The sequence below is a fragment of the Jaculus jaculus genome, chromosome 12, assembly GCF_020740685.1.
Source record: "Jaculus jaculus isolate mJacJac1 chromosome 12, mJacJac1.mat.Y.cur, whole genome shotgun sequence".
Classification (NCBI taxonomy): domain Eukaryota; kingdom Metazoa; phylum Chordata; class Mammalia; order Rodentia; family Dipodidae; genus Jaculus; species Jaculus jaculus.
The window spans coordinates 91,666,251-91,692,697 of NC_059113.1; the positions used below are offsets into that span (position 1 = coordinate 91,666,251).

Here is a 26,447-nt window from a genome sequence, read left to right on the forward strand (position 1 = left end):
GAGACCCTTTCAGGCAAATCTTCTAAGCCAGAAACCTAGGAGCTTATATGTATCTTCTTTTGATTTTTAAAGTTCTGCCCAGCTAGGTTATTTCTTTTGAAGATTTGCAATGCACGCCCAGCACTTCTGCCAACCAGATGCAGCCTTCAGTTTGTAAACTCCCCCCGCCCCCACAGTATGTACTACCCAATCAGACTTAGATTACTGGTGTACTTCTTGCAGTTATTTAAGAATAAGGAGTCTCTGGGCTGGAGAAATGGCTCAATGGTTAAGGCCCTTGCCTGCGAAGCCTAAGGACCCAGGATCGATTCCCCAAGACCCATGTAAGCCAGATGCTCAAAGTGGCGCATGCGTCTGGAGTTCATTTGCAGTGGCTCTCTCTCCCTATCTGCCGCTGTCTCTCTCAAATAAATAAATAAATGTTTAAAAAATAGAAAAGAATAAGAAGTCACCGTCACAGTAATAATACCCAGTCAGATTTAGATCATTTATGTAACTCCATATTATTTAAGAATAAAGTGCTGCCTGGATAATCCTCTTTACTCATATAACAACCTTTTAACACAGTTATTCTGCCTTGGCTAGAGGATAAATAAATGCCTCTAGTCGTTATACTGGACTTTATTTTATAAGTAAATAATATTAATGCTAATTATCAAGGCATGTTCACAACTCTCTGTAAAGGGAAAGTTTTCAACTATTCTGACTTATGTCTTCTTGAGTGTTAAACATTTGGATTTAAGTTGTTTAAGCACAGACAACCTGCTAGACCAGCATGCTGCTGGCTGACTTAATCTTTGATAGGTGAATATGTCAGCACATCTGAAGTTAAATGATAGTTTCTGGTTTATTGCAGGAGGTTTCAGCACATTTGAAGTCATGTGCTATATGTAATGTAATTTTTTTTTAAATTTTTTAAAAAAATTTTATTTATTTATTTGAGAGTGACAGAGAGAGAAAGAGGCAGAGAGAAAAAGAGATAATGGGTGCACCAGGGCTTCCAGCCACTGCAAACGAACTCCAGACGCGTGCGCCCCCTTGTGCATCTGGCTAATGTGGGTCCTGGAGAATCAAGCCTCGAACCAGGGTCCTTAGGCATTGCAGGCAAGCGCTTAACCACTATGCCATCTCTCCAGCCCTAATGTAATGTTTATGTAAATTTCTTACTAACTTGGGCTTAGCCCATTGACACAACTTAAGTTCTAGCTGTGGGAAACAGAGCATCAGACTCCTTTCAGCAAAGGAGTTTGATTGGTTTTTATGCAGAAAGTCAAGACCGTCATGGGAACCGGGGCAGTTCTGTGGGGTGGTCACTGTGGTCACCATGTCCTCCTGTGTGCTCTTCTGTCTGCTGGGAAGTGTCTGCATCTGCTTTCCCCTTCCCGCTCTTCTTTTCTGTTTTCTCTACTTAAATGGTCTCTGCTTCCTGGGAGCTTTGGCCTGCAGCTCCCTCTGGTCTCCATTCTGCCCTCCCGGTTCCTGTCGTAAGTGTCCTGGATCACTTCAGTTGCTCAGAAGTCACTTGGTTGGCCCAATCAGTCTTTGCACATAGGACCACTTCCTAGATTGCAGGCCAGTCCACAGGCTGGCTGCTGTTGGGACAGATGTCCATCACTGGTCCCTCAGCCACGAAGATGGTCGTATGTGGCACCCATGGCCTCCTGGCCACCCACATTGCCCAAACACAGTCTGGCCGTTATCTTGGAAAGGGTGTGGGGACCTCAGGTTTTTTTGTTCCACATTTCCATGCTTGTCTTTATCTCTAGCTATTGCTGATGTCATGTATTGCAGTGTGAACAGGTATGGGCAGTAATTGGTTCATGTGGTGGTTTAATAGAACAGATGGCCCCCAGTATATTCAGTTATGTAGTTTGCATCTGCTGGTTACCTGGCTGGAGGCAGTGTCACTGGGTGGATCTTAAGTTGTGGTGGTGGGTTTCAGAATTCAATCTAAAGATATGCAGAGTGTGCCTAGCTGGAGTTCCTGAAGTGTGCTGTGGCTTTTTAGTTTTTGGCTTTTGGCTTTTTGGCTTGTACTTCTCTCTCTCTCTGTTTGGGCCTGTGAAGGCAAACCAGCTTTTCTGCCATTATGAAACTTCCCCTGGATCTGTAAGCTTCAATAAATGAGAGAGAGAATGGTCTTCATGGTCTTGGTCACTCCTGAACCTTACAGATAGCAGTCTCTCTCTCTCTCCCTCCCTCCCTCTTTCTCTTTTTTCTTTGCTTCTTTCTTTCCCTCATATCATCTATTAATGAGCAACTAAAAAAGGTTACAGTTGGGGAGATGTCTCAGCAGTTAAAGCTGCTTGCATGCAAAGCCTCCCAGCCTGTGTTCAATTCCCCAGGCGTACCATTCGTTAGTAGTGACAAGAGACCCTGGTGCCCATACACACACAAATAAATAAAAATAATTTTTTTCTTTATTTATTTGGGAGTGACAGGCGAAAGAGAGAGAGAGAGAGAGAGAGAGAGAGAGAATGGGCACGCAGGGCCTCCAGCCACTGCAAACAAACTCCAGACACGTGTGCCACCTTGTGCATATGGCTAACATGGGTTCTGGGGAATTGAGCCTCGAACCGGGGTCCTTAGGCTTCACAGGCAAGTGCTTAACCGCTAAGCCATCTCTCCAGCCCAATAAAAATAATTTTAAGAGAAATTTAAAATAGTTTATAGTAACAGGGCTGCAGAACATTGTGGAGAAAAATAAAATTAGTAACTCAAATGGCAAGAATTTATTTTACCTAATTTTAAGAGAAGTTAAAAATAGCTCATAATAACGAGGCTGCAGAGCAGTGTAGAGAAAAATAAAATTAGTAACTCAAAGGGCTAGAATTTATTTTCCTTAGTGATCATACTCCCATTAAATGACAATGTGTGGGTCAGTTAATTTTCTCTGCACTAATTCTCTTATTTAGAAGTATAAAATTAGGTCATCTCTAAACCAGAATCATCTATAGTTTTTAGATCCTGCAGTTCTGTGACATGTAGAAAGAATGCAAGTTTGTGAAGATCAACGTATTGCCAGAGACACATCTGTGTTGTCATGTAAAGATGGCTACACCATCAGGGCACATATTAATTCATGCCACCTCACCTCTATGCTTCCTGACCCTGGACTTTCTGATGTATCTGATAAAAATTTGTCAAATAGCCTGGCATGGTGGCACACACCTTTCATCCCAGCACTCAAGAGGCAGTGGTGGGAAGATCATTGTGAGTTCGAGAGCAGCCTGAGACTACATAGTGATTGCCAGGTCAGCCTGTGCTAGAAGGAGACCCTACCTCAAAAAAAAAAAAAAAAAGTGTAGCTGGGCGTGGTGGTGCACGCCTTTAGACCCAGCACTTGGGAGGCAGAGGTAGGAGGATCGCCGTTAGTTCGAGACCACGCTGTGACTGCCTTGTTCAGTTCATATCAGTCTGAGCTAAAGCAAGACCCTACCTTGAGAAAGAAAAGTCAAATGAATGAAATGGTTCTTTATTCCCCATCCCTTCAGATAGCAAAACCTAATAGAAGAAAAACCTAAACAACTGAAGTATTTTTAAAAACATTTTTTTTAAATTATTTATTTATTTATTTGAGAGCGACAGACACAGAGAGAAACACAGATAGAGGGAGAGAGAGAGAATGGGCGTGCCAGGGCTTCCAGCCTCTGCAAACGAACTCCAGACGCGTGCGCCCCCCTGTGCATCTGGCTAACGTGGGACCTGGGGAACCGAGCCTCGAACCGGGGTCCTTAGACATCACAGGCAAGCGCTTAACCGCTACGCCATCTCTCCAGCCCTGAAGTATTTTTAATTTCCAGTGTACAGACATATAAAACCAAACCTAGCTTTGCCTTGTACAACATCATTTATCTGACATTTTCTTCCGGGTTGTTTTAAACAAAATGCAATCTTTTTTGTCTTTTTAATGTTAATTTGTTAAGAATACTCTCTATAATTTAAAGATTGGGAAAGGTTCCCCCCCCACTGAAAATTTTATTTACTAGCTCAAGTATTAAAATGTAGGTTGACTTGCTCCAAGCTGCTCTTGAGAGACTTGGAGACATTTGTTGAGGACCAGCTATGTGAATGCATCCTGTGTTTGAGCCACACTGTCAGGCAATGAGAGTTCTAAGATGAAAGGAACATGGGCTTGCCTGGGGGAGATTCCTGGGTAATAAACACAGACTGTTATATTTTCTTACAAAGTAAACCGATGTAAGGAGATAAGAGAGAAAACAGAGTCTGAGCTCACCTCCAAAGGATTTCAAGGCAACTGGTAATGCAAAAAAGAGAGGGAGGGGGGACCAAGTGTGTGGTGGATCAAAGAGGATGGATTCCATGTTGAACATGTAATCTAGATGCCCAAGGAGCAGCCTCATGGGTGCTTCATAGATGGTTAGCGGTCTAGAGGAGGAGTCTGGGGAAAGAGCCCGGCTGGAGGTGGCGATCTGTCAGCTTGTGCACTAACTTCAGGATCGGGTCATCTGATCCGCAGACTAACAGACACCATTCCCCTCAGGTTTAATGAATGGGGTGGCATTTTTGTGCCGCTTGCCACATCATGTTTCATCTTTTTGTAAATTTTTATTTATTTATTTGAGAGAGAGAGAGAGAGGATGGGCATGCCAGGGCCTGCAGCCCCTGCAAATGAACTCCAGACACATGTACCACCTTGTGCATCTGGTTTATGTGGGTCCTGGGGAAGTTTGATGTCTTGATCTTTTCCTCCTCTTATGATGGTCTTGTGTAGGTAGTGTCAGGCACTGTGAGGTCATGGATATCCAGGCCATTTTATGTCTGGAGGGAGCATGTTGTAAGGAGTCCTACCCTTCCTTTGGCTCTTACATTCCTTCCGCCACCTCTTCCGCATTAGACCCTGAGCCTTGGAAGGTGTGATTGAGATGTTACTCGGTACTCTAGTCACTTCTTTCCAGCACCATGATACCTTCTGAGTTGTCCCAAGGTCACTGCCATCTGAAAAGAGAAGATTCTCTATCCAAAGTGAGAGTAGCATTAATAGAAGGGTATGAATATTAAGAGAAGTGCTTACTGGGCAGTTTGATAACCATAGTATATACACCCAAAGTTCAATTCTTAACAATCCTCTCATTCCCTCTGGAAAAAAAGAAGAAAATGCATGTATGATATATGACTAGAGTTGGTTTTATTTTGCCTTTGTTTTAATGTTATAATTTTATTTATTTATTTATTAGTTTATTTGAGAGAGGGGAGATGGGCACACCAGGGACTCCAACCCCTGCAAATGAACTCCAGACACATGTGCCACCTTGTGCATCTAGCTTACATGGGTACTGGGGAATAGAACCTGGGTCCTTAGGCATCACAGGCAAACGCTAAGCCATTTCTCTAGCCTATTGTTATCATTTTCTATTTTTACACTAAATGTTCATAAAAATATTCTACTTATTTGCACATAGGCAATAGAAGAGAAAGTAAGGCTAGGGGAAAAAGAAAACAAAAGCCTTGGGCTGCTATCTGGCTGTGACTTTCATTTTGTCTGGAACAGAAATGCCAAATTAAGTTAGGAAGGGCATACAGAAATGAGGCTGACCCAGGTGCCGTGACAACATGCTATAATCCAATCATGCTGCCTCGTGAGAGAATGAGGCAGGAGGATTGTGAATTCAGATCCAGGCTTCGGTTCATAGCTAGCATGGGCTACAGGGTGAGCCTTTGTTTCACAAAAACTCAGAAGGGGGAGGAAGAAAATAACAAAATGCTTAAATGACAATGCAATTCAGGTTAATATTCCTATAAAATGACTCTTGCCCTAAAATCAACCTCAGGATTTTCATGAAAGAAGAAAACACATGTTGAGGGCTGGAAGATGGCTCAGCAGTTAAAGGCATTTACTTGTAAAGCCTGACGGCCTGATTTGATTCCCCCGGGCACATATAAAGCCAGATGCGCAAAGCAGTGCATGTCTCTCGGGTTCATTTACAGTGGATTAGACCCTGGAGTACCCCTTCTCTATGTCCCCTCCTTGCAAATAAGTAAATTTTTGAAAAAAGAAAATACATGTTTTATAAATGTGCTTTAAAAATCTCAATGTACGGGGCTGGAGACATGGCTCAGTGCTTAAGGCGTTTGCCTGCAAAGCCAAACGATCCCAGTTTGATTCTCCAGGACGCACGTAAGCCAGATGCACAAGGTGGCACATGCAACTGGAGTTCATTTGCAGTGGCTGGAGGCCCTGGTGCGCCGCACTCTCTCTCTCAAATAAATAAAGTATAAAACTTTCAATGCATCATAGTTTCCTGTAAATAAAACCAAGAAATACCCTGGGCAAAGAGTAGCTTTTCATACTCTGGAGAAAGTAGGAAGGCCGGGAAGAGACTGAGTGAAAGGCCCACTGGCTTTGTGCATCTGCTTTTAGCTTCCTTGGCTCCTTTGAGAATTACTTGCTCTGTATCGCCTGCACCCTTGCAGTTACATTTTACATTTGATTTGCATGGTAGCCAAAACCATACTGATTGTACGTTCTTGTTGAGCAGTGTAATAATACGAAGGTAAGCAGCCTTCAGAGCAGGGTGACACTTCCACAGCTTATAACGTTCTTTACACGCGGTTGAGAATATTTATACACAGGAGAGCACACCAGTAGCCAGCATGACCATCGTGAGGGCGCCAGGCAGGAGCGAGGACACACACAGAGCAGCAGTGCTGTGTGCAGTCAGAGCACCCCAATTCCGTCACTGCCAGTCACCACCTCTAGGACTCCGCGCAGCCCCCAGCTCCTTAGTGGCAACGCGGAAATGTGTTCTGATCCTACCTCCTGGGGGAGGCTTGGGGCGGGTGACGCGAGCCCACGCAGTTCCTGGCCCATCACGTTGAGCATCAGTACATGTGATTATTGATGATTGAAGACAGTAGTATTTGTGAAGGAAGTCTTACACGGACTTAATGAGTTTTGTGTACTGGGGGACAACACGGATTGATAAAGCAATGGTGAGGCTGGAGAGATGGCTTAGTGGTTAAGGCACATGCCTGCGAAGCCTAAGGACCCGGGTTTGGTTCTCCAGGTCCCACGTAAGCCAGATGCACGTGGTGGCACAGGCTAGAGGCCCTAGCGCACCCATTCTCACTCTCTTCTCTCACCCTCACCCTTCTCTCTATCTCTAGTAAATAAATAAATAGCCAGGTATGGTGGCGCACGCCTTTAATCTCAGCACTTGGGAGGCAGAGGTAGGAGGATCACCATGAGTTCGGGGCCGCCCTCAGACTACAGAGTGAATTCCAGGTCAGTCTGGGCTAGAGCAAGACTCTACCTCAAAAGAACCAAAATAATACTAATAATAATAATAATAAATACAAATAAATATAATAAAATAAAAATCTTTAAAAAATAAATAAAGCGATGGTGGATAATGGTGGGTAGTGACAGCAGAGGAAAGGACTGCAACTTTCAAGTTGAGGATGAGAGATTGAGCAGGAAAGAAAGTGTGGTAGGGGGCAGAGCAAGTTCAGCAGAAGACGTGGAGCAGATGTGCAGTGCTCACGTGGCGCCTCCCCCTTTCTCTAGGATCCCCCCATTACCGATGTAACCTCGTGTTCTCTGTGCATCATGGCAGGTAGGGCGTATTTCCGTGAAAGTAACTAGATGCCATGTCAGACTCTTCTCACACGGCAGGGCCGTGCGCGCTCGTAATGTTTCTTCTGTCTGTCCTTTGCAATTTGAAGATCTTTCTTCAGTGGGAGGAGACTGAAGGAAGATAGGGATTGAGTATCTCTCTCTCTCTCTCTCCCCTTGCAGAGAGTATTGTTGTTGCCTTGTTTCTCTTCCTTTAAAAGCATAGGGTTTAAAAGAGCCTCATTATTTTTCATGAGCCTGTAGTCATTTGTGGACAGGCCAGCTTTGGTCCAGGCATGGGTAACTTTTCCATTCAGCTGGCTACCCGTTCCATTGCAGTGCTGCTCATTATAAAAGCCCTTTTAAGGGCTGGAGAGATGGCCTAGCAGTTAAGCGCTTGCCTGTGAAGCCTAAGGACCCCGGTTCAAGGCTCGGTTCTCCAGGTCCCACGTTAGCCAGATGCACAAGGGGGCGCACGTGTCTGGAGTTCGTTTGCAGAGGCTGGAAGCCCTGGCGCGCCCATTCTCTCTCTCTCCCTCTATCTGTCTTTCTCTCTGTGTCTGTCGCTCTCAAATAAATAAATAAATAATGAAGCCGGGCGTGGTGGCGCACGCCTTTAATCCCAGCACTCTGGAGGCAGAGGTAGGAGGATCGCCGAGAGTTCGAGGCCACCCTGAGACTCCATAGTGAATTCCAAGTTAGCCTGAGCCAGAGTGAGGCCCTACCTCGAAAAACCAAAAAAATAAAAATAAAATAAAATAAAAGCCCTTTTAAGCCGGGCGTGGTGGCACACACGTTTAATCCCAGCCCTTGAGAGGTAGAGGTAGGAGGATCTCTGTGAGTTCGAGGCCACCCTGAGACTGCATAGTGAATTCCAGATCAACATGGGCTAGAGTGAGACCCTACCTTGAAAAACAAAACAACAACAACAAAATAAAGCTCTTTAAGTTGCCATGTTGGCAGATCAGTAGCTTTTATGATGGCATACATATGGACTCCACATATGGCTCTGAGGTTTTGCACCCAAGGACCCAGGAGCTGCTTGTGCTGGTGGAGGTGGGAAATGCCCCCAGGTTGGATTGGAGGAAGAATGATCGGTGGAGTTAAGTGCTAAAAGGGCAATTGCAGACAGTCAAGGGTGCAACTAAAGAAAGTATGAGAAACCACCGCAGGCATATATATTTTTAGCCATTCTGCCTTGATTATTTAACCACAAATACAGATAAGATACAGAGGGTGCAAAGTTGAGAAATGCACAGTGCCCATTGGGAGATAAACACAGAGGGAAAAAGTAACAAGGAAATGAAAACGAGTCTCTCAGAAAAGGAGGGTGGAAGATAGTCACCAGGTAAGAAACAAACCAAGAGCATTTTGTAATTATTAAACACCACATCCTGCATGCGCTAGCCATCAATGATATTCAAGTAGAAACAGCACCTAAGCCACACCCACATATTCAAGGTAATTGCTACAGGCTGTGCACGTAAACGGAGTAGTAAGTAGCTGGCCCCTGGTCTCTTAAGTAAGCCGGCTTAGCTTGTGACTCTGATACAGAGCGCTCGCTGCAGGATCTCAGGTTGAACTGAAGAGCTCAAAACTGAACTCCAAGCAGTAGGCTACCCAATGTTCTCTACATCCCAAAAGAAATAGACGTACAGCCATGTTGTCTGTGGTGCGGGTGTGGATTCTGTCTGCAATGGGTGTAGTGACCCCAGCAAGTCTTTCAGCCTTTGTATTTCTCTGAGAGCAGATATCACCCATGAGGTGATGAAGCTGAATTTTGATCACATGGCCTTTGGCTGTAAACAGATATATGTTTCTTTTTTTTTTTTTAATATGTTGATTATTTATAAATTTGAGAGAGAGAAAGAGGCAATAAGAGAGAGAATGGGCATGCCAGGGCCACCAGCCACTGCAAATGAACTCCAGATGCATGCACTCCCTTGTGCATCTATCTTACATGGGTCCTGGAGAGTCAACCTGGGATCCTTTGGCTTTGCAGGCAAACGCCCTCCTAATTGCTAAGCCATCTCTCCAGCCCTGGATATGTTTCTAATTGTAAAACTTACCCTCTCTGCCTCTTGCTCTTTCTGTTTTTAAGGGGGATGATTTCAGGGAACTTAGAAAGCCCAGTTTTCCCTGTCTTGAAAGTGTTCTGTCTTGGCCTGGAGAGCATTGGGGGAAATCCTATTTTAAGACTGGCTCTGGGGCTTGCAAGAAGAAGGTTCAGCAGTTAAGGCACTTGCCTGCAAAGCCTAACAACCTAAGTTCAATTTCCCAGTACCCACATGAAGCCAGATGCATCTAGAGTTCATTTGCACTGGCTGAGGCCCTGGTGCACCCATTCTCTCTCTCCCTGCTGGGCATGGTGGTGCATACCTTTAATCCCAGCAGAAGTAGGAGGATTGTTGTGAGTTCAAGGCCATTCTGTCAGCCTGGGCTAGAAAGAAAGAAAGGAAGGAAGGAAGGAAGGAAGGAAGGAAGGAAGGAAGGAAGGAAGGAAGGAAGGAAGGAAGGAAGGAAGGAAGGAAGGAAGGAAGGAAGGAAGGAAGGAAATAGAATTGCTCTTTTTTTAGTAACTAAGGTGCTAGATCAACTTTGAACCAACAAATACAAGTTTCCCCATCTAATAGATGTCTATTGGCTTTGTAAATCCCAAGGAAAAAATGACATTGATGACCCTGAGAACAAGGTGACTTCAATCACTGATGGACAGGACAATGCCATTCTGACATTCAGGCTCCTGTGGGGGAAAGGCATGAAATGAGCAGGTGGTGGTTAGCCTGGCAGTTTTCACGGGGCTTTCAGGAGTGCTTGTTGGCAGTGGGGATGAAATGATGGCAGCTGAATTTGTGATGTCACATTCTTAAAAGTTGGATAACCAGCAGAACCAGGATTTAGATACCGAATTCTTGCTCTGTTAAGTCACGGGGTGGATACTGAATATCCACAGGAAACAGATCAAGGTTGGTCCTGGCTACAGTCTTAGATAAGCAGACACAGTTGTGATCACTTGCTTCTCTTCAAGGACATTGATCAGAGTTTAGTTTTAAAAACACCCTTACTGAGGCTAGAGAGATGGCTCCACTGTTAACGGTGCGTGCCTGTGAAGCCTAAGGACCCAGGACCCATGTAAACCAGATGCACACAGTGACACATGCATCTGGAGATCATCTGCAGTGGCTAGAGGACCTAGTGTACCCATTCTCTTTATATATATATTTGCCTTTTTCTCTCTCTTGCAAATAAATGAAATAAATGTTCATATATATATATATATATATATATATATATATATATATATATATGGTACCAAATTAGACAAATAGTGCCATAGGGAAGCAGGCCTTCACGCTGTCCCATGAGACACGGGCCTTCTAAGAGCACATACTCTGGAAGCCTGACTGAAGGACATTGTCATTTTTACTTGATGTAGCTTTCCGAGACATGTTAAAGAAAAACTACCATGGCACATGTTGTCCCCCCTTCCTGCAAGTAAAGATGATTAACCATCTGATTGACATACTCCTGCCATCTCTTGCCACCCTGTGCTTGCCCCACTGCCGCATGCTGCCCCCCCCCCCGCCCCCCGCAATGTGCTGAGCGTGAGTGGAGTCTAGCTAGCCTGGAATGTGCTCCACTAACAATGTTTTCCTTTATGCTCTTGAAGTGTAACATGTTCTGCACATGGCTCTGCTCCACCCCACTCCACCACCACCTTTTTTTTTTTTTTTAACAGAATCCATTTTCCAGTTTAAAATTAACATTTTATTAAGAGAGTCTTCTTTTTACCAATTAGGTCAGAGCCCTAAAATTTTAAGACCCAAACCCCATGGTTTAGAGCGAACTGATTCACAAACCATAGGTGACTTTGCTACAAGAAGAAAGGGTACGTACTTCAGCACCGCATGCCATGAGGGGTGTTGGGAATTATTTTTATCTTATAATGGGTTTTGTTGTTGTTAAAGAGCCTTGAGTACTGCTGCTGTCGTTAAGAAAGCTCCTAGCATGTCTGAAGTGGGTGCTTTTTGTAACACACTAGCAGTCTGGTCATTGTGACATTAACGGCAGCAAGTGTGTGACAGTCATTCTTTTTGCATGATTCCCTTAACTTTTTAGACAGCAGTAATTGTCTTCTTGTGCTTGTTGGTCTCATTTGTCTCCTGTCATTTTATATGTATATATCCTGTCCTGCCTGAAGCAGAATCAAAAATAATTGCGATGTATTAATTGTGACAGTGCCTAGAAATTGGCAGCACAGAGCCAGGCGTGGTGGCGCACGCCTTTAATCCCAGCTCTCAGGAGGTAGAGGTAGGAGGAGCGTCGTGAGTTCAAGGCTACCCTGAGGTCGGCTTGGGCTAAAGTGAGACCCTACCTTAAAAAAGAAAGAAAGAGAGAGAGAGAGAGAGAGAGAGGGAGAAAGGAAGGAAGGAAGGAAGGAAGGAAGGAAGGAAGGAAGGAAGGAAGGAAGGAAAGAAGTTGGCAGCTCAACTCTTGTTAGCCTTTTAGTGTCAAAAAAGTGAAATATTGCCGGGTGTGGTGGCGCACGCCTTTAATCCCAGCACTCGGGAGGCAGAGGTAGGAGGATTGCCATGAGTTCAAGGCCACCCTGAGATGACGGAGTTAATTCCAGGTCAGCCTGGACCAGAGTGAGACCCTACCTCAAAAAACCAAAAAAAAAAAGTGAAATATTAAGAAATTACCTTCACTTAGCTGGGCATGGTGGCATATCCCAGCACTCGGGAGGCAGAAGTGAGAGGATTGCTCTAAGTTCGAGGTCACCCTGAGACTACATAGTAAATTCCATGTCAGCCTGAGCTTGAATGAGACCCTACCTTGAAAAACAAAATAAATAAATAAGTAAAAAATTACCTTCAATCGGCACAATATCTTGTACCTGTCTATTTTAAGGATACAAACAAGGAAAATTGTTAGAACTCAAATTTAATAAGTCATGAAGACTTCATTATATTTGGGTTCACAACACTATTTAGTTGTGAACCTTTGTGAGTCTACACAGACTTTTAAAATGACTACCTGTTTTATAACGTTTTTTATAACAGTTGATTAAAATTACTTGTTGACAAACAAAAACAAAATCAGGGGCCGGGTGTGGTACTGCACGCCTTTAATCCCAGCACTCAGGAGGCAGAGGTAGGAGGACCACTGAATTCGAAGCCAGCCTGAGACTACTTAATGAATTCCAGTTCAACCTGGGCTAGAGCAAGACCTTACCTCAAAAAACAAAAGAAAAAACAATAAATAAATAAAACCCCAAGGAAACTGAAAGTTTCTCTTTGGAATGGCAAGATGAAACATAGCTATAATATTGACCCAACATGTTTAAGCAGTCTTCTAAAATAAGTAAAATTAATATTTTTAAAGTTACTGTTTTAGGTTTGCTTGGGTTTTTTTTGTTTATTTACACCATACATCTCTGAAAAATATCTCAGTTCTGATTTTAAGAAAAAGGTCAAATCCTCAGTGCTAAAAAATAAAAATTTTAAAAGGCCACGAACTCTTTGTAGCATATATTCAAGTAATAATTGTCTACTGTTGTAATGAGATGAATAAGATCCCTTTATAAATAAAGCTCATAACAAGATTAGCATTACTTATTTTGTTTATAATTGGTAAAGTTTCACTGGTTAAATTAAGCTGAAATTTCAATGTGATTGTTTAATATACTTAGGCCCTTTTCTTGGAGCAGAGTTTGAGCCTAAAGATAAGATCATTCTTCTGTTTCATTTGCCTCCTGACTGGGTATCAGTTATTTCAGAAGATTATCCTTTTGGCTTGGGGTTTAGCCAAGTTTGTTTCCAGTCCTTTCCCTACATCATTTTTCATGTGGCTCTGTAGCTGGTGCTTCAGTACTGGGGAATGAGAACAGCTTTTACACAGGCGGTTACATTTCTATATGGAAGATGAAGTTAGTCAAATCATGAGTTACTAAAACAATGACAACTCTGTCAAGTAACTCTAAAGGAATTCATGCTAACTTTTCTTGTTCCCATTTAGTTAATACCATAAAATGTCCCGCCATTAAGGAGTGGCATTGTCGTAGTAGACCTTCAGACTTTGAGTTAGATGATAATCATGAAACGTCATCTACTTTAGCTTTTACCACTGAGCATTAAGTTCTCTGACCTTGGGCATATCATATCACCTCCACGAGCCCTGTTTCATGTGCAAAACCAGCCATTCTTAGTTACTTTGGTAATAGCTAAAGTATAATGTAATATAAATTGAGGAATAGAGAGAGGATCTTACTTATTTTGCAAAGTTCTGTGCACTAAAATCTCCTTTTCTCTCTTTTTTTTTTTTCAGCCAAGCCAGCACCTTTAGAAATAAAACCTTTGCCTGAGTGGGAAGAGTTACAAGCTCCAGTCAGATCGCCAATCACTAGGAGTTTTGCTCGAGAGTAAGTGGTTTCAGAGTCATTCATTACCAAGGGAAATACCTAGAACATGGTTTTCACTGGATAGGCTAGAGAAGTCCCCCCCCCCCCCCGACACACACCAAGCTTCTGAAGCTCCATAGTGTCAAACCCACTTTCATTAAGACACTACAATCTCTGCTTTTCCATTGCCCTCTCTGAACAGTTGAGTTTCCCAGATCCTGTGAGTTTTCATGACATGCGATAGCTAACGTGTATTTTGTATTCTTAAGTCTTATTTTTATTTCTAAGATGACAACTAAAAGTACTTTGGGGTTCTCAGTAATTATTCATCGTGGAAGGGGTTAATAAAACCAGACATTTCTGAGAACTATATATCTGAAATCTAGTACTTTCTGTGGGCTTATTTAATTGATATTTATTTATGTATAGAGAGAAGTAAGAATAACTTACAAAGTTACAAACTTGTGTTGAATGTAATTGTGTTTGTATTATATACATATAGAGAAAGGTGGGTGTTTTTTTAAGTTTAGAGAAACTTTCATAGGTTTTGAATGGAGTAAAAACAGCAGCTGGATACAAAATCCTAAATTAACAATACACAGGATGTGAAAACTAACAGAATCACTATTACCAGAAATGATAGATATAATTCTCTTTCAATCCATTCCTAAAGCTGTTCACCAAAGGGCATGGTCTGTACCTGTTCTTGTAGCTCTTGGGAAGCAGATGAGACATGTTCAGAATTGTCAGTAATACATAACCTTGATAATGGGCCACACGTCACTCTGACCCAAATAGGATACCATCTACACTTGTGGGTTTTCTTTGCTGCGTAAAGAAATAAAAGGCAAGGAAGGGCTGGAGAGATGGCTTAGCAGTTAAGGTGTTTGTCTGCAAAGCCAATGGATTCTGGTTCAATTCTCCAGGACCCACGTAAGCCAGATACACAAGGGAGGCACATGTGCCTGGAGTTCATTTGCAGTGGCTGGAAGCCCTGGCATGCCCATTCTCTCTCTCTCTCTCTCTCTCTCTCTCTCTCTCTCTCTCCCTCTCTCTCTCTCAAATAAATAAATAAAATATATTTTTAAAGGCAAGGAAGAGTTTCACACAACATTTAACTTTGATAATTGCTCATGTGGCACCCTCAGCTGCTGTGAGAATGTTCGAAGCTATACAATTTTGTACAATTGCTATTTTCAAGCACCTTGAATACTGGAGTTAGAAACTTATCTTGGTTTGATCTGGTTGGCTTCTAAAGAGCAGCTTGAGGGCCTCTAAAGGTTCACAGGTGTAGGCAGAGCTTTCGGCTCCCTGGTTCAGGGGCCATTAGTGATTCCAGGAGTTTCTGGAACAGTCCACAGCTTGAGGCACGTGTGATATATTCATGAATCCAATCCTGCCACTTACACTCACATCCTTTACTGTCTGGTGAACCACATCTTTGCAGCTTTGACTTAACATTCTTCTGGCTAAAATAAAGAGTGTTTTCTTGACCCAAATGGCATAGCTGATGAAGAAACTAAATCTTTCCATTGAAGTGACTTTGGTAATAGTTGCTCAGAAGGAGAGAGCCACCACCCTGCTAACTCTATCGGAGCAGCAGGTTCTTTATGAAGAAGAAAATCATTAGTGAGAAGTGGTTGCCTGGGGCTGGAAAGATGGCTTGGTGGTTAAACACTTGCCTACAAAGCCAAAGGACCTAGGTTCTATTCCCTGGGACCCACATAAGCCAGATGCACAAGGGGACGCATGTGTCTGGGGTTTGTTTGCAGTGGCTGGAAGCCCTGGCGTGCCCATTCTCTTTCTGTCCCTCTCTGCCTCTTTCCCTTTCTCAAATAAATAAATAAATAAAAATAAGAAATGGTTGCCTGTTAACATTTAAGGCGTACTTTACTTTCTGGCTATACTTTCCTTTGTGGGGACTTAAGACCAAGCAGGTAGCCAAACTTTAATTAAGTAAGCACTTTTGAAGGTCACTGTGGCTCTTCAGAAGAGACTTTTTGGGGCCTGGAAGGAGTGTCGTGGCCCAGCAGTTGTGCTTTCTTCTGGAATGGGTCAGAGCCATGCTGACTGTGTGGCTTCCCTGAGAAGTATTCAGGATCTTCCCCTTTGTTCTTATTCTTCTCTACAGACTGAATACTGTCTGGAGTCTACCCTCTGGGCCTCCATAATCTCTCTGATCAGGAAAATAGGTGACTCACTAGAGTTATAGGACATCATCTCCTGTGGCCTCTTTTGACCTGGGTACAGAAACCAAAATATTGGTTGTCCTTTTAGCTCACGTCGCCAATTGGCTCTGGCTGCTACATATGGTTATCAAGCACTCAGAAGGACAGTTACACCAGTCTTGAACAAAAGCATGGATTTGTAAGTACAGGCAAAACATATTAACAGCCCTGGAGATAATGAATTTAATGCACTTGGAAATGATTTCATTAAAAAGCAACTAAAAGCCAGGTGTGGTGGCGCATGCCTTTAATCCCAGCACTCGGGAGGCAGAGGTAGGAGGATCACTGTGAGTTTAAGGCCACCCTGAGACTACATAGTGAATTCCAGGTCAGCCTGGGTTAGAGTGAGACCCTACCTCAAAAAAAACTATAAAATTAAAATACATATATATATGTATATATAAAGAAACTAAGGTAGAACAAAGTCTTGATGTCTGTTTCAAGGCATTTTGAGAAGCGTCCCAGAGTTAATTTAGTGGCCTCAAGGATTAAGAGAGCTTTTGTTGTCATTGCCTGGGGGCAGGCTGGCCTCAAACTACTGATGTTGCCTCATCCAGAGATGTTAATTTTTAGTTTAAAATGTATTTGTTCTTGTGAGATAGGTCTCACTCTGTAGCCCCAGCTGGTCCCAAACTTGTGGCAAGCCTCCAGCATTAGCCTCTCAAGTGCTGGGACTGTAAGAACGAGCCATCATGCCTAGCTCCTTTTGTAAATTCTTAAATCTTGTTCGATTTTAAATCTATGACTATCTACTTAACCACAGGTTAACTGGTAGTATTTTTTTGCCTGTATTACACAAGATAATCTGATGTCCAAAATGTATTGATAATATGGCTATAAATATGAATTGCACTTTTGATTGTGTACAGTAAACTTGGTTATAATTAAACATGTATAATAAGTAACTATAAGCAAAATGGATAGTTCAGAAAGGATGCACAGTTTTTATTTTTATTTGGGGGAATTAGTTTCGTCGAGTTTTATGTTTATGATGATAATTTCTGTCATTAGTTCCTCTAGGTTTCCCATGTCTCCTCGGCCGGATTCGGTGCACAGCACAACGTCAAGCAGTGACTCACATGACAGCGAAGAGAATTACGTCCCCATGAACCCAAACCTGTCCAGTGAGGATCAGGTATGTAGTCTTCATCTGAACTTCTCCCTTCCTGGTCACCTTCGAACATCATTCCAGCTACATCTTACCTTCTAGTCTATATAAACCTTACTGTTGTTACACCTTTACTCCTATACTTAAAGAAAAACAATCAAAGATAACTTTTTGTTTTGGATGTGTTTGTGTGTGGATATACATATAGGGAGGGTGGTGCAAGCATGGATGTGTGTAGATGTGTGTGTCTGTGCTCACACGTGTGGAAGCCATAGGAAGATAATTACGTGTCCTTCTCTAGCACTTTCCTGCCATATCGCCCAGAAACAGTCACTGAACCTGGAGCCCCACCCCCCCTCCCCCCCCTTTAATTTTTTTTGTTTATTTTTGCATTTATTTATTTGAGAGCGACAGACAGAGAGGCAGAGAATGGGCGCGCCAGGGCTTCCAGCCACTGCAAACGAACTCCAGATGCATGCACCCCCTTGTGCATCTGGCTAACGTGGGTCCTGGGGAACCGAGCCTCGAACCGGGGTCCTTAGGCTTCACAGGCAGGCACTTAACCACTAAGCCATCTCTCCAGCCCTTCCCTCCAATTTTTTGAGGGAGAGTCTCACTCTAGCCCAGACTGACCAGGAATTCACTATGTAGTCTCAGGGTGGACTTGAACTCATGGCCATCCTCCTACCTCTGCCTTCCAAGTGCTGGGATTAAAGGCGTGCGCCACTACGCCCGGCTCCCATTTTTTCATTAAGGCTGAATGAGCAGGGAGCCCCAGTGGGCTCCCTTAGTACTGAGGTTACAGGCATGATTGCCTGTGCCTGGCTTTCTGTGTGGGTGCTGGGAATCAACCTTGGGTCTTTGAGCTAGAATAGCCAGTGCTCTCTCCTGAAGAGCCATCTCTCAAGCCCAAAGAAAAGACAACCTTTTAAAATGCCTTTTTAGGGCTGGAGAGATGGCTTAGTGGTTAAGCGATTGCCTGTGAAGCCTAAGGACCCCGGTTCGAGGCTCGGTTCCCCAGGTCCCACGTTAGCCAGATGCACAAGGGGGCGCACGCGTCTGGAGTTTGTTTGCAGAGGCTGGAAGCCCTGGCACACCCATTCTCTCTCCCTCTATCTGTCCTTCTCTCTGTGTCTGTCGCTCTCAAATAAATAAATAAAAAATTTAAAAAAATTAAAAAATTAAAATGCCTTTTTAAAACTAGTATCATAGGACTGGAGAGATTGCTTAGTGCTTAAGGCACTTGCCTGCAAAGGCAGAAGACCCAGGTTCAGTTTCCCAGTACCCACATAAAAGCCAGATGTCGTGGGTGGTACATACATCAGCAGTTCATGTGCAGGAGTTGGCAGCCCTGGCATTTCCATTCTCCTCTTCTTCCTCCCTCTCTTTCTCTCTCCCTCCCTCCCTCCCTCCCTCCCTCCCTCCCTCCTTCTTTCTCATTCTCTCTCAAATAAATACAATGTTTTTTTAAGTACTATCATAAAGTCTGAAACCAGCCAAGGATCAAATTGTACTGGCAGGGCTGGAGACATGGCTTAGCAATTAAGGCGCTTGCCTACAAAGCCAAAGGACCCAGGTTCAACTCCCTAGGACCTGCGTAAACCAGATGCACAAGATGACACATGCATATGGAATTTGATTGCAGTGGCTGGGGACCCTGATATGCCCATTCTCTCTCTATCTGCCTCTCTCTCTCTCTCTCTCTCTCTCTCTCTAATAAATAAGTAAAATTTAAAAAATGTTTTTTAAAAAATTGTACTGTCGTAACCCGGTGTTGTGGTGCACGCCTTTAATCCCAGCACTCAGGAGGCAGAGGTAGAAGGATCGCTGTGAGCTCACCCTGAGACTACATAGTGAATTCTAGATCAGCCTGGGCTAGAGTGAGACCCTACCTCAAAAAACCAAAATAATAATAATAATAATAATAGTAGTACTGTCATTATTGTAAATTAGTTGCAAACCATGGGGATTTTTTTTTATTTTTTTTTAATTATTATTTATTTATTTATTTGAGAGCGACAGACACAGAGAGAAAGACAGACAGAGGGAGAGAGAGAGAATGGGCGCGCCAGGGCTTCCAGCCTCTGCAAACGAACTCCAGACGCGTGCGCCCCCTTGTGCATCTGGCTAACGTGGGACCTGGGGAACCGAGCCTCGAATTGGGGTTCTTAGGCTTCACAGGCAAGCGCTTAACCGCGAAGCCATCTCTCCAGCCCTTTTTTTTTGAGGCAGGGTCTCACTCTCACCCAGGCTGACCTGGAACTCACTCTGTAGCTCAGGCTGGCTGTGCACATTGAGCAATCCTACCTCGGTCTCCTGAGTTTATAGGATTACAGGTGTGAACCTGTTTTTTGTGTTAGCTTTTCACTCTGTAGACAGCTGAAGGTAAGTGACCTATAAAGAGAAAGGTTTGTCCTGGCTTACACTGCAGGGGCTTCCAGGCCACGGAGAATGAGCTCTGTCACTTTAGGTCTGCAGCAGTGCATCACAGCCCCTCGCATAACGGCTAGCAAGGGGGGAATGATCGAGACCTTACAGTCCTTCCAGGACATACCCTGCATGACCTAAAAGTCCCCCTCGGAAAGGATTCGGGCTGGGGAGATGGCTCAGCAATTAAGGCACTCGGCTTGCAAAACCTCCTGAGCCATGGTTCAGTTCCCCAGTACCCACATGAAGCCAGATGCACAAAGTAGTGCATGTATCTAGAGTTGGTTTATAGCCCTGGTGTACCCCCACTTCCCTCCCTCCCCTCAAATAAATAATGAAATTAAAAAGGCATTTCAAAACAAAACAAAAAACCCGAATCACTAATCACTTTGGGGCTGGGGCAATGGTTTCGTGATTAACGGCGCTTGCTTGCAAAGCCTGCCAACCTAGCTTCAGTTTTCCAGCATCCGTGTAAAACCAGTTGCACCAAGTAGTGCATACATCTTGAGTCCACTTGCAACGGCAAGGGGCCCTTATTCATATTTACTCTCTCCCCTCCTCTCTTTGCTTACAAATAAACAATAATTCTTTTTTCTAAAAGATTTGAGTAGGCCACTCCAAGAACCAAGCAAGCATTCAATACATTAGCCCTTGCAGGACATTTCTTTTTTTATTTTTTATTTTATTTTTTTTTTATTTGACAGAGAAACAGGCAGAGAGAGAGAGAGAAAGAATGGGCATTATTATTATAAACATAATTTGTTTTGAGTTGGCCATATTACCTCAGTCACAAGAACTTTCTAATAGCAGCAAACATTTTGTTTCCTGGACATCAATGTTAAAATTATTTTGGAGCTGGAGAGATGGTTTAGTGGTTAAGCGCTTGCCTGTGAGGTCGAAGGACCCAGGTTCAAGGCTCAATTTCCCAGGACCCACGTTAGCCAGAATCACAAGGAGGCGCACGTGTCTGGAGTTCGTTTGCAGGGGCTGGAGGCCCTGGCGCGCCCATTCTCAATCTCTATCTCCCTCTTTCTCTGTCTGCCACTTTCAAATAAATAAATAAATAAAAATAAACAAAAAAATATTTTGAACATGGATAGCAGTAACTTAAAGAAATTTTGTTTTTTGTTTATTTGTTTTTGTTTTTAATTTCTTGGAGCAAAAGCCCAGAGAGAAGCCAGGTGTGGCGGCACATGCCTTTAATCCCAGCACTTGGGAGGCAGAGGTAGGAGGATCACTGTGAGTTCTAGGCCACCCTGAGACTACATAGTGAATTCCAGGTCAGCCTGAGCTAGAGTGAGACCCTACCTCAAATAAAAAAAAAAAAAAACCCAACAAACAAAAACAGCCCAGATGATTGAGATGGGGAGGTAATATGATGGAGAATGGAATTTCAAAGGGGAAAGTGTGGGGGGGGGAGAGGGAGGGTATTACCATGGGATATTTTTTTATAACCATGGAAAATGTTAATAAAAATTAAATTTAAAAAAAAATAAAATATTCTCCATCCTTAGTCATTGAAGAGATTAAAAAAAAAAAAAAAAAAAGCCCAGAGAGAACCAAGCCAGGCCTGTCATGGCCACTCCATTCTCGAGTCTTCCCGGGCTCAGACCCGTAGCTCTGCACGTGCTCACAGGCTCGTGGGACAAGGGGGTGCTGCAGCGTCACATCTCATGCCCGGCTTCAAGGTGGAGCAATGGAAACAGAAGCAGAAGGTGCCACGAGCTGCCTTGTGGAGGTTTCCAGAAACAGCTGTCTGCATACCAGGTCCAGACCTCAGGTGGTGCGGTGGCTCAGACGCGGGCTGGGAACACGGCCTGTGCTCAGAGGGACTGTGGCTCAGCTGAAAGCCTACTCGTGTGAGAGAGGGCAAGCACTGGTCTGCACACAACATGCTGCACATTATTCTTTGCTTTTTTATTATTTTTTAAAATTTTTATTTATTTGAGAGAGGTGAAGAGGCACAGAGAAAGAGAGAGAGAATGGGCGCGCCAGGGCCTCCAGCCACTGCAAACGAACTCCAGACGCTTGCGCCCCCTTGTGCATCTGGCTAACGTGGGTCCTGGGGAATTGAACCTGGGTCCTTTGGCTTTGCAGGCAAATGCCTTAACTGCTAAGCCAGCCCTTGAATTGTATTTTATTTTATTTATTTTTCGTTTTCAAGTCCATGTATTTTGTGCCCTGTCACATGAAGCCAGACAGGTATTTTATTTGCCAGAAGTTAGTAAACACTACCTGGTAAATTTCTGAGATACTCTTAGGTAGGTCCTGTTTGTTAGAAGTGAACAGAAACAGCTCAGGTGGGGACAGTGTTAGCACAGTGAAGTCAGCTGTGCTCTGCCCAGCTCCCCTGGTGCCAACCGCAAGAGCTTGCCATGGCCCCCACAGCTCTTCCTTAGAGAAGAATGCGGTGATTACAGCTGTGGTCATCTTGGAGCTTAAAGGGTTGGTGGAATTCAATGGAAGTTCACAGTATCTAATAGATGTTTGGATCAATGAAATCCAAATGTATTTTTAAATAAATAGTCCTAAGAAAGTTAACAAGATCATACAAATCTGATGTGTGTGTGTGTGTAGAGAGAGAGAGAGATTAAATGCCATAAGTTAAAGGTTTGAAGCACAACACATTTCTTCAGTCTTGAAGTAGGCAGTGTTTCCCAAAACAGTGAGGTGGTGATGATGTACTTTTGTGTATATTAACATCAGACATTACACATTCATCAAGTGAACCTAACATGGCATGTAAAATATAGTACTGGTACCATACTACTGCTATAAATATGTAAATAACAAATAAAATGTCTATTGGTTTTACATATTTCAAAAGAATCTTTTAAAAATATTCTGTTTGAAAGAGAGAGAGAGAGAGAGAGAGAGGCAAATAGAGGGCTGAAGAGATGGCTTAGCAGTTAAGGTGCATGCCTGCGAAGCCTAAGGACCCAGGTTCAATTCTGCAGGTCCCACGTTAGCCAGATGCACATGGTGACACATGCATCTGGAGTTCATTTGCAGTGGCTAGAGACCCTGGCATGCCCATTCTCCCTCCCTCCCTCTCTCTCTCTCTGTCTCTAATACATAAATAAATCTTTGGGGGGGAAAAAAAGAGGCAAATAGAATAGGCAGACTACAGCCTCAAACTACTGCAAGCAAATGCTAGAAGGATGTGCCACCTTTTGCTTACATGGGTCCTGAGGAATAGAACCTGGGTCCTTTGGCTTTGCAGGCAAGTGCCTTAACCTTTAAACCATCTTTCCAGCCCATCAAATGAATTTTAGAAAAAGAGCCTCGTCAGGCGTGGTGGTGCACACCTTTAGTCCAGCACTCGGGAGGCAGAGGTAGGAGGATCACCGTGAGTTCAAGGCCCCCTGAGAGTACATAGTGAATTCCAGGTCAGCCTGAGCTACAGTGAGACCTTACCTCGAAAAAAAAAAAAAAAGAGAGAGAGAGAGAGAGCCTTGGTGTTTGATTTTTTTTAAATTCATTGGATACTTAAAATAAGTTGTAGAATCGTAGTTTCTCTAAAAACTGTTTGGGGCAAATGCTGGGTGAAGGGCAGGCTAGGACATGGACACAGGCTGTTCTCAGTTGAGATTACTTCAGAACAAATAGGCTTGCTTGTTCAACACATCTTTTTTTTTTTAAATAATTATTTATTTATTTATTTATTCATTTGAGAGCGACAGACACAGAGAGAAAGACAGATAGAGGGAGAGAGAGAGAATGGGCGCGCCAGGGCTTCCAGCCTCTGCAAACGAACTCCAGACGCGTGCGCCCCCTTGTGCATCTGGCTAACGTGGGACCTGGGGAACCGAGCCTCGAACCGGGGTCCTTAGGCTTCACAGGCAAGCGCTTAACTGCTACGCCATCTCTCCAGCCCTGTTCAACACATCTTAACCCTTCTTAAGGACGGAAAACGTCTTCTTCTGGTAGTAATTAGACATAAATTCAACTAGCAGTTCTGAGTCATTCTTTTTGGGAACACCGTCGGGATTCCCTGCAGGTCATATGACATATGTATTCCTGCATAGCTTTCTAACAGTGGAGACTTCTGAGCATGTCCAGTCAGGGGCTGCGGCATGAACTGTCACATTGAGCATTGATGAACATAGGGTAACAGCCACGCTTGCAGCCGATTTTGTTTGTTTTTTTGAGGTAGGCTCTCTCTCTAGCCCACAATGACCTGGAACTCACTATGTAATCTCAGAGTGGCCTTGAACTAACAGTGATACTCTTGCCTCTGCTGCCAAACACTGGATTAACGGTGTGTCCCACCGTGCCTGGCTGTTTTGTTTGTTTGTTTGTTTTTGTTTTTCGAGGTAGGGTCTTTCTCTGGTCCAGGATGACCTGGAATTAAATATGTATTCTCAGGGTGGCCTCGAACTAACGGCGATCCTCCTACCTCTGCCTCCTGAGTGCTGGGATTAAAGGCGTGCGCCACCACGCCCAGCTCAATTTTTTTTAATATAATGAAATATGGGGTCCTTGAAAGAAAAGAAGTTTTGTTGATTGCAGTTTTTTCATGAATTAAGAAAATGGGGGAGTATGTATTCATGGACCACAAGAAGTTTGAAATTTGTATGTCCTGTGCCATCATTTTTTTGTTTTGTTTTGTTTTGGTTTAGATTTTTGAGGTAGAGTCACACTCTAGTGCAGGCTGACCTCTTTTCTTTCTTTCTTTCTTTCTTTCTTTCTTTCTTTCTTTCTCTCTTTCTTTCTCTCTTTCTTTCTTTCTTTTTTTATTTATTTATTTATTTATTTGAGAGAGAAAGATTGAGGTTGTGCCAGGGCCTCCAGCCACTGCAAATGAACTCCTGACACATGCACCCCCTTGTGCATTTGGCTTACATGGATCCTGGGGAATCGAACTGGGGTTCTTTGGCTTTGAGGCAAATGCCTTAACCGCTAAGCCATCTCTCCAACCTCTCTCCCTCCCTCCCTGTCTCTCTCTCTCTCTCTCTCTCTCTCTCTCTTTTAACCTAGGTAGGTTTTCACTCTGGAAATCACTCTGTAGTCACAGGCTGGACCTATTTTTGCCTCCCAAGTGCTGGGATTGAATCTTTTTATATATTTTTATTTATTTACTTGAGAGAGAGAGAGAGGGAGGGAGAGAGAGAGGGAGGGAGGGAGGGAGGGAGGAAGGAAGGAAGGAAGGAAGGAAGGAAGGAAGGAAGGAAGGAAGGAAGGAAGCAAGCAAGCAAGCAAGCAAGCAAGCGGAGTGAGAATAGGCATGCCAAGACCTCTAGCCATGGCAAACAAACTCCAGATGTATGCACCACCTTGTGCATCTGGCTATATATGGGTACTGAGGAAATGAACCTGGGTCTTTGGCTTTGTAGGCAAGTACCTTAGCTACTAAGCCATCTCTCCAGCCAATCCCATTTTTAGCATTTCTCTTAATTTCTAACCTACTTTGTCATTTTTTCTGCCTTAAGCTTGTTTGTTCTTAGTCTTATTTTTCTGTCCCTGCTCTTCCTGCTCTCTTCTGTGTTCCTAGTTTATCAGAAGTTATAGAATAGTTGTACTCTCCAGTTCTCTGAAGGAGGGGATCCAGCGAAGAAAAGGCAGAGGAAATGAACTGGAAAAAGTTTCCGATGAATTTGCCTGAGGAGTCCTTATCTATAGCCTTTAGGTAATATACTTACATCAAACTAAATTTGTGTAAAAGCTTTAAAATTAAATATAGAGGACTGAAGAGATGGCTTAGTGGTTAAGGCACTTGCCTGAAAAGCCAAGGGACCCGGGTTTGAATGCCCAATACCCATAGAAGGTGGCGCATACATCTGGAATTCGTTGGCAGCAGCTGGAGGTCCTGGCACACCCATTCTCTTTCTCTCTGTCTGCCTCTTTACCTCTCTGTCTCTCAAATAAATAAATAAAAATGTCTTAAAAAAAGAAAATACACACAAAAAAACAAAATATTAAATGTAGAAAGTTTTTAGTTCAATTTGAAATCAAGTATATAGATCCCTTACTATAAAAATGTAATTGATGGGCTGGAGAGATGGCTTAGCGGTTAAGCGCTTGCCTGTGAAGCCGAAGGACCCCAGTTTGAGGCTCGATTCTCCAGGTCCCATGTTAGCCAGATGCACAAGGGGGCGCACGCGTCTGGAGTTTGTTTGCAGTGGCTGGAGGCCCTGGCGTGCCCATTCTCTCCCTCTTTCTCTCTCTGTCACTCTCAAATAAATAAATAAAATAAAATATTTTTTAAAAATGTAATTGAGGGCTGGTGAGGTGCTTAGTGGCTAAGGTGCTTGTCTGCAAAGCCTAAGGACCCATGTCTGACTCCCCAGATCCCATATAAGTCAAATGCATAAGGTGACACATGCAGAAGGACGCTCGTGCGCACATGGTGGCCCGCACGTCTGGAGTTCGGTCACAGTCGTACAGTAGAGGAGGCTCTGGAACGCCAATTCTCTCTCTCATTGAAGGAAAAAAAAAAAAAAAGACCAGTCTGTTGAGCTTGCCTCAAAAAAAAAAGAATGCAATTAAGCACTTATATAATTTTTATTTTTTTAACAGTTTATTTATTTTAAGAGAGAGAGAAGGAGGTACGTAAAGAGAAAACGGGTACACCAGGGGCTCTGGGCATTGCAAATGAACTCCAGATGCCTGCACCACCTAGTACATCTGGCTTACATGGGCACTGGGGAGTGCAACCTGGGTCGTTAGGCTTCATAGGCAAGTGTCCGCAAGGCCATCTCTTCTCTG

The 26,447-nt window shown here is 43.6% G+C and overlaps 1 protein-coding gene across 5 annotated transcripts in view; it reads left to right on the forward strand.

Moving 5' to 3' along the window:
* Nucleotides 1-26,447, forward strand: part of Gab1 (GRB2 associated binding protein 1) — a 166,428-nt gene that overhangs the window by 134,674 nt on the left and 5,307 nt on the right. For 2 of the 5 annotated variants that reach the window (XM_045131151.1, XM_045131150.1), the window contains exons 7-10: nucleotides 11,376-11,465; nucleotides 13,904-13,997; nucleotides 16,254-16,343; nucleotides 17,216-17,339. In XM_045131151.1, coding sequence (XP_044987086.1) covers nucleotides 11,376-11,465; nucleotides 13,904-13,997; nucleotides 16,254-16,343; nucleotides 17,216-17,339 — 398 coding nt within the window. The remainder of the gene's footprint in view (nucleotides 1-11,375; nucleotides 11,466-13,903; nucleotides 13,998-16,253; nucleotides 16,344-17,215; nucleotides 17,340-26,447) is intronic. The other 3 variants (XM_045131152.1, XM_045131153.1, XM_045131154.1) reach the window with 3 other exon arrangements.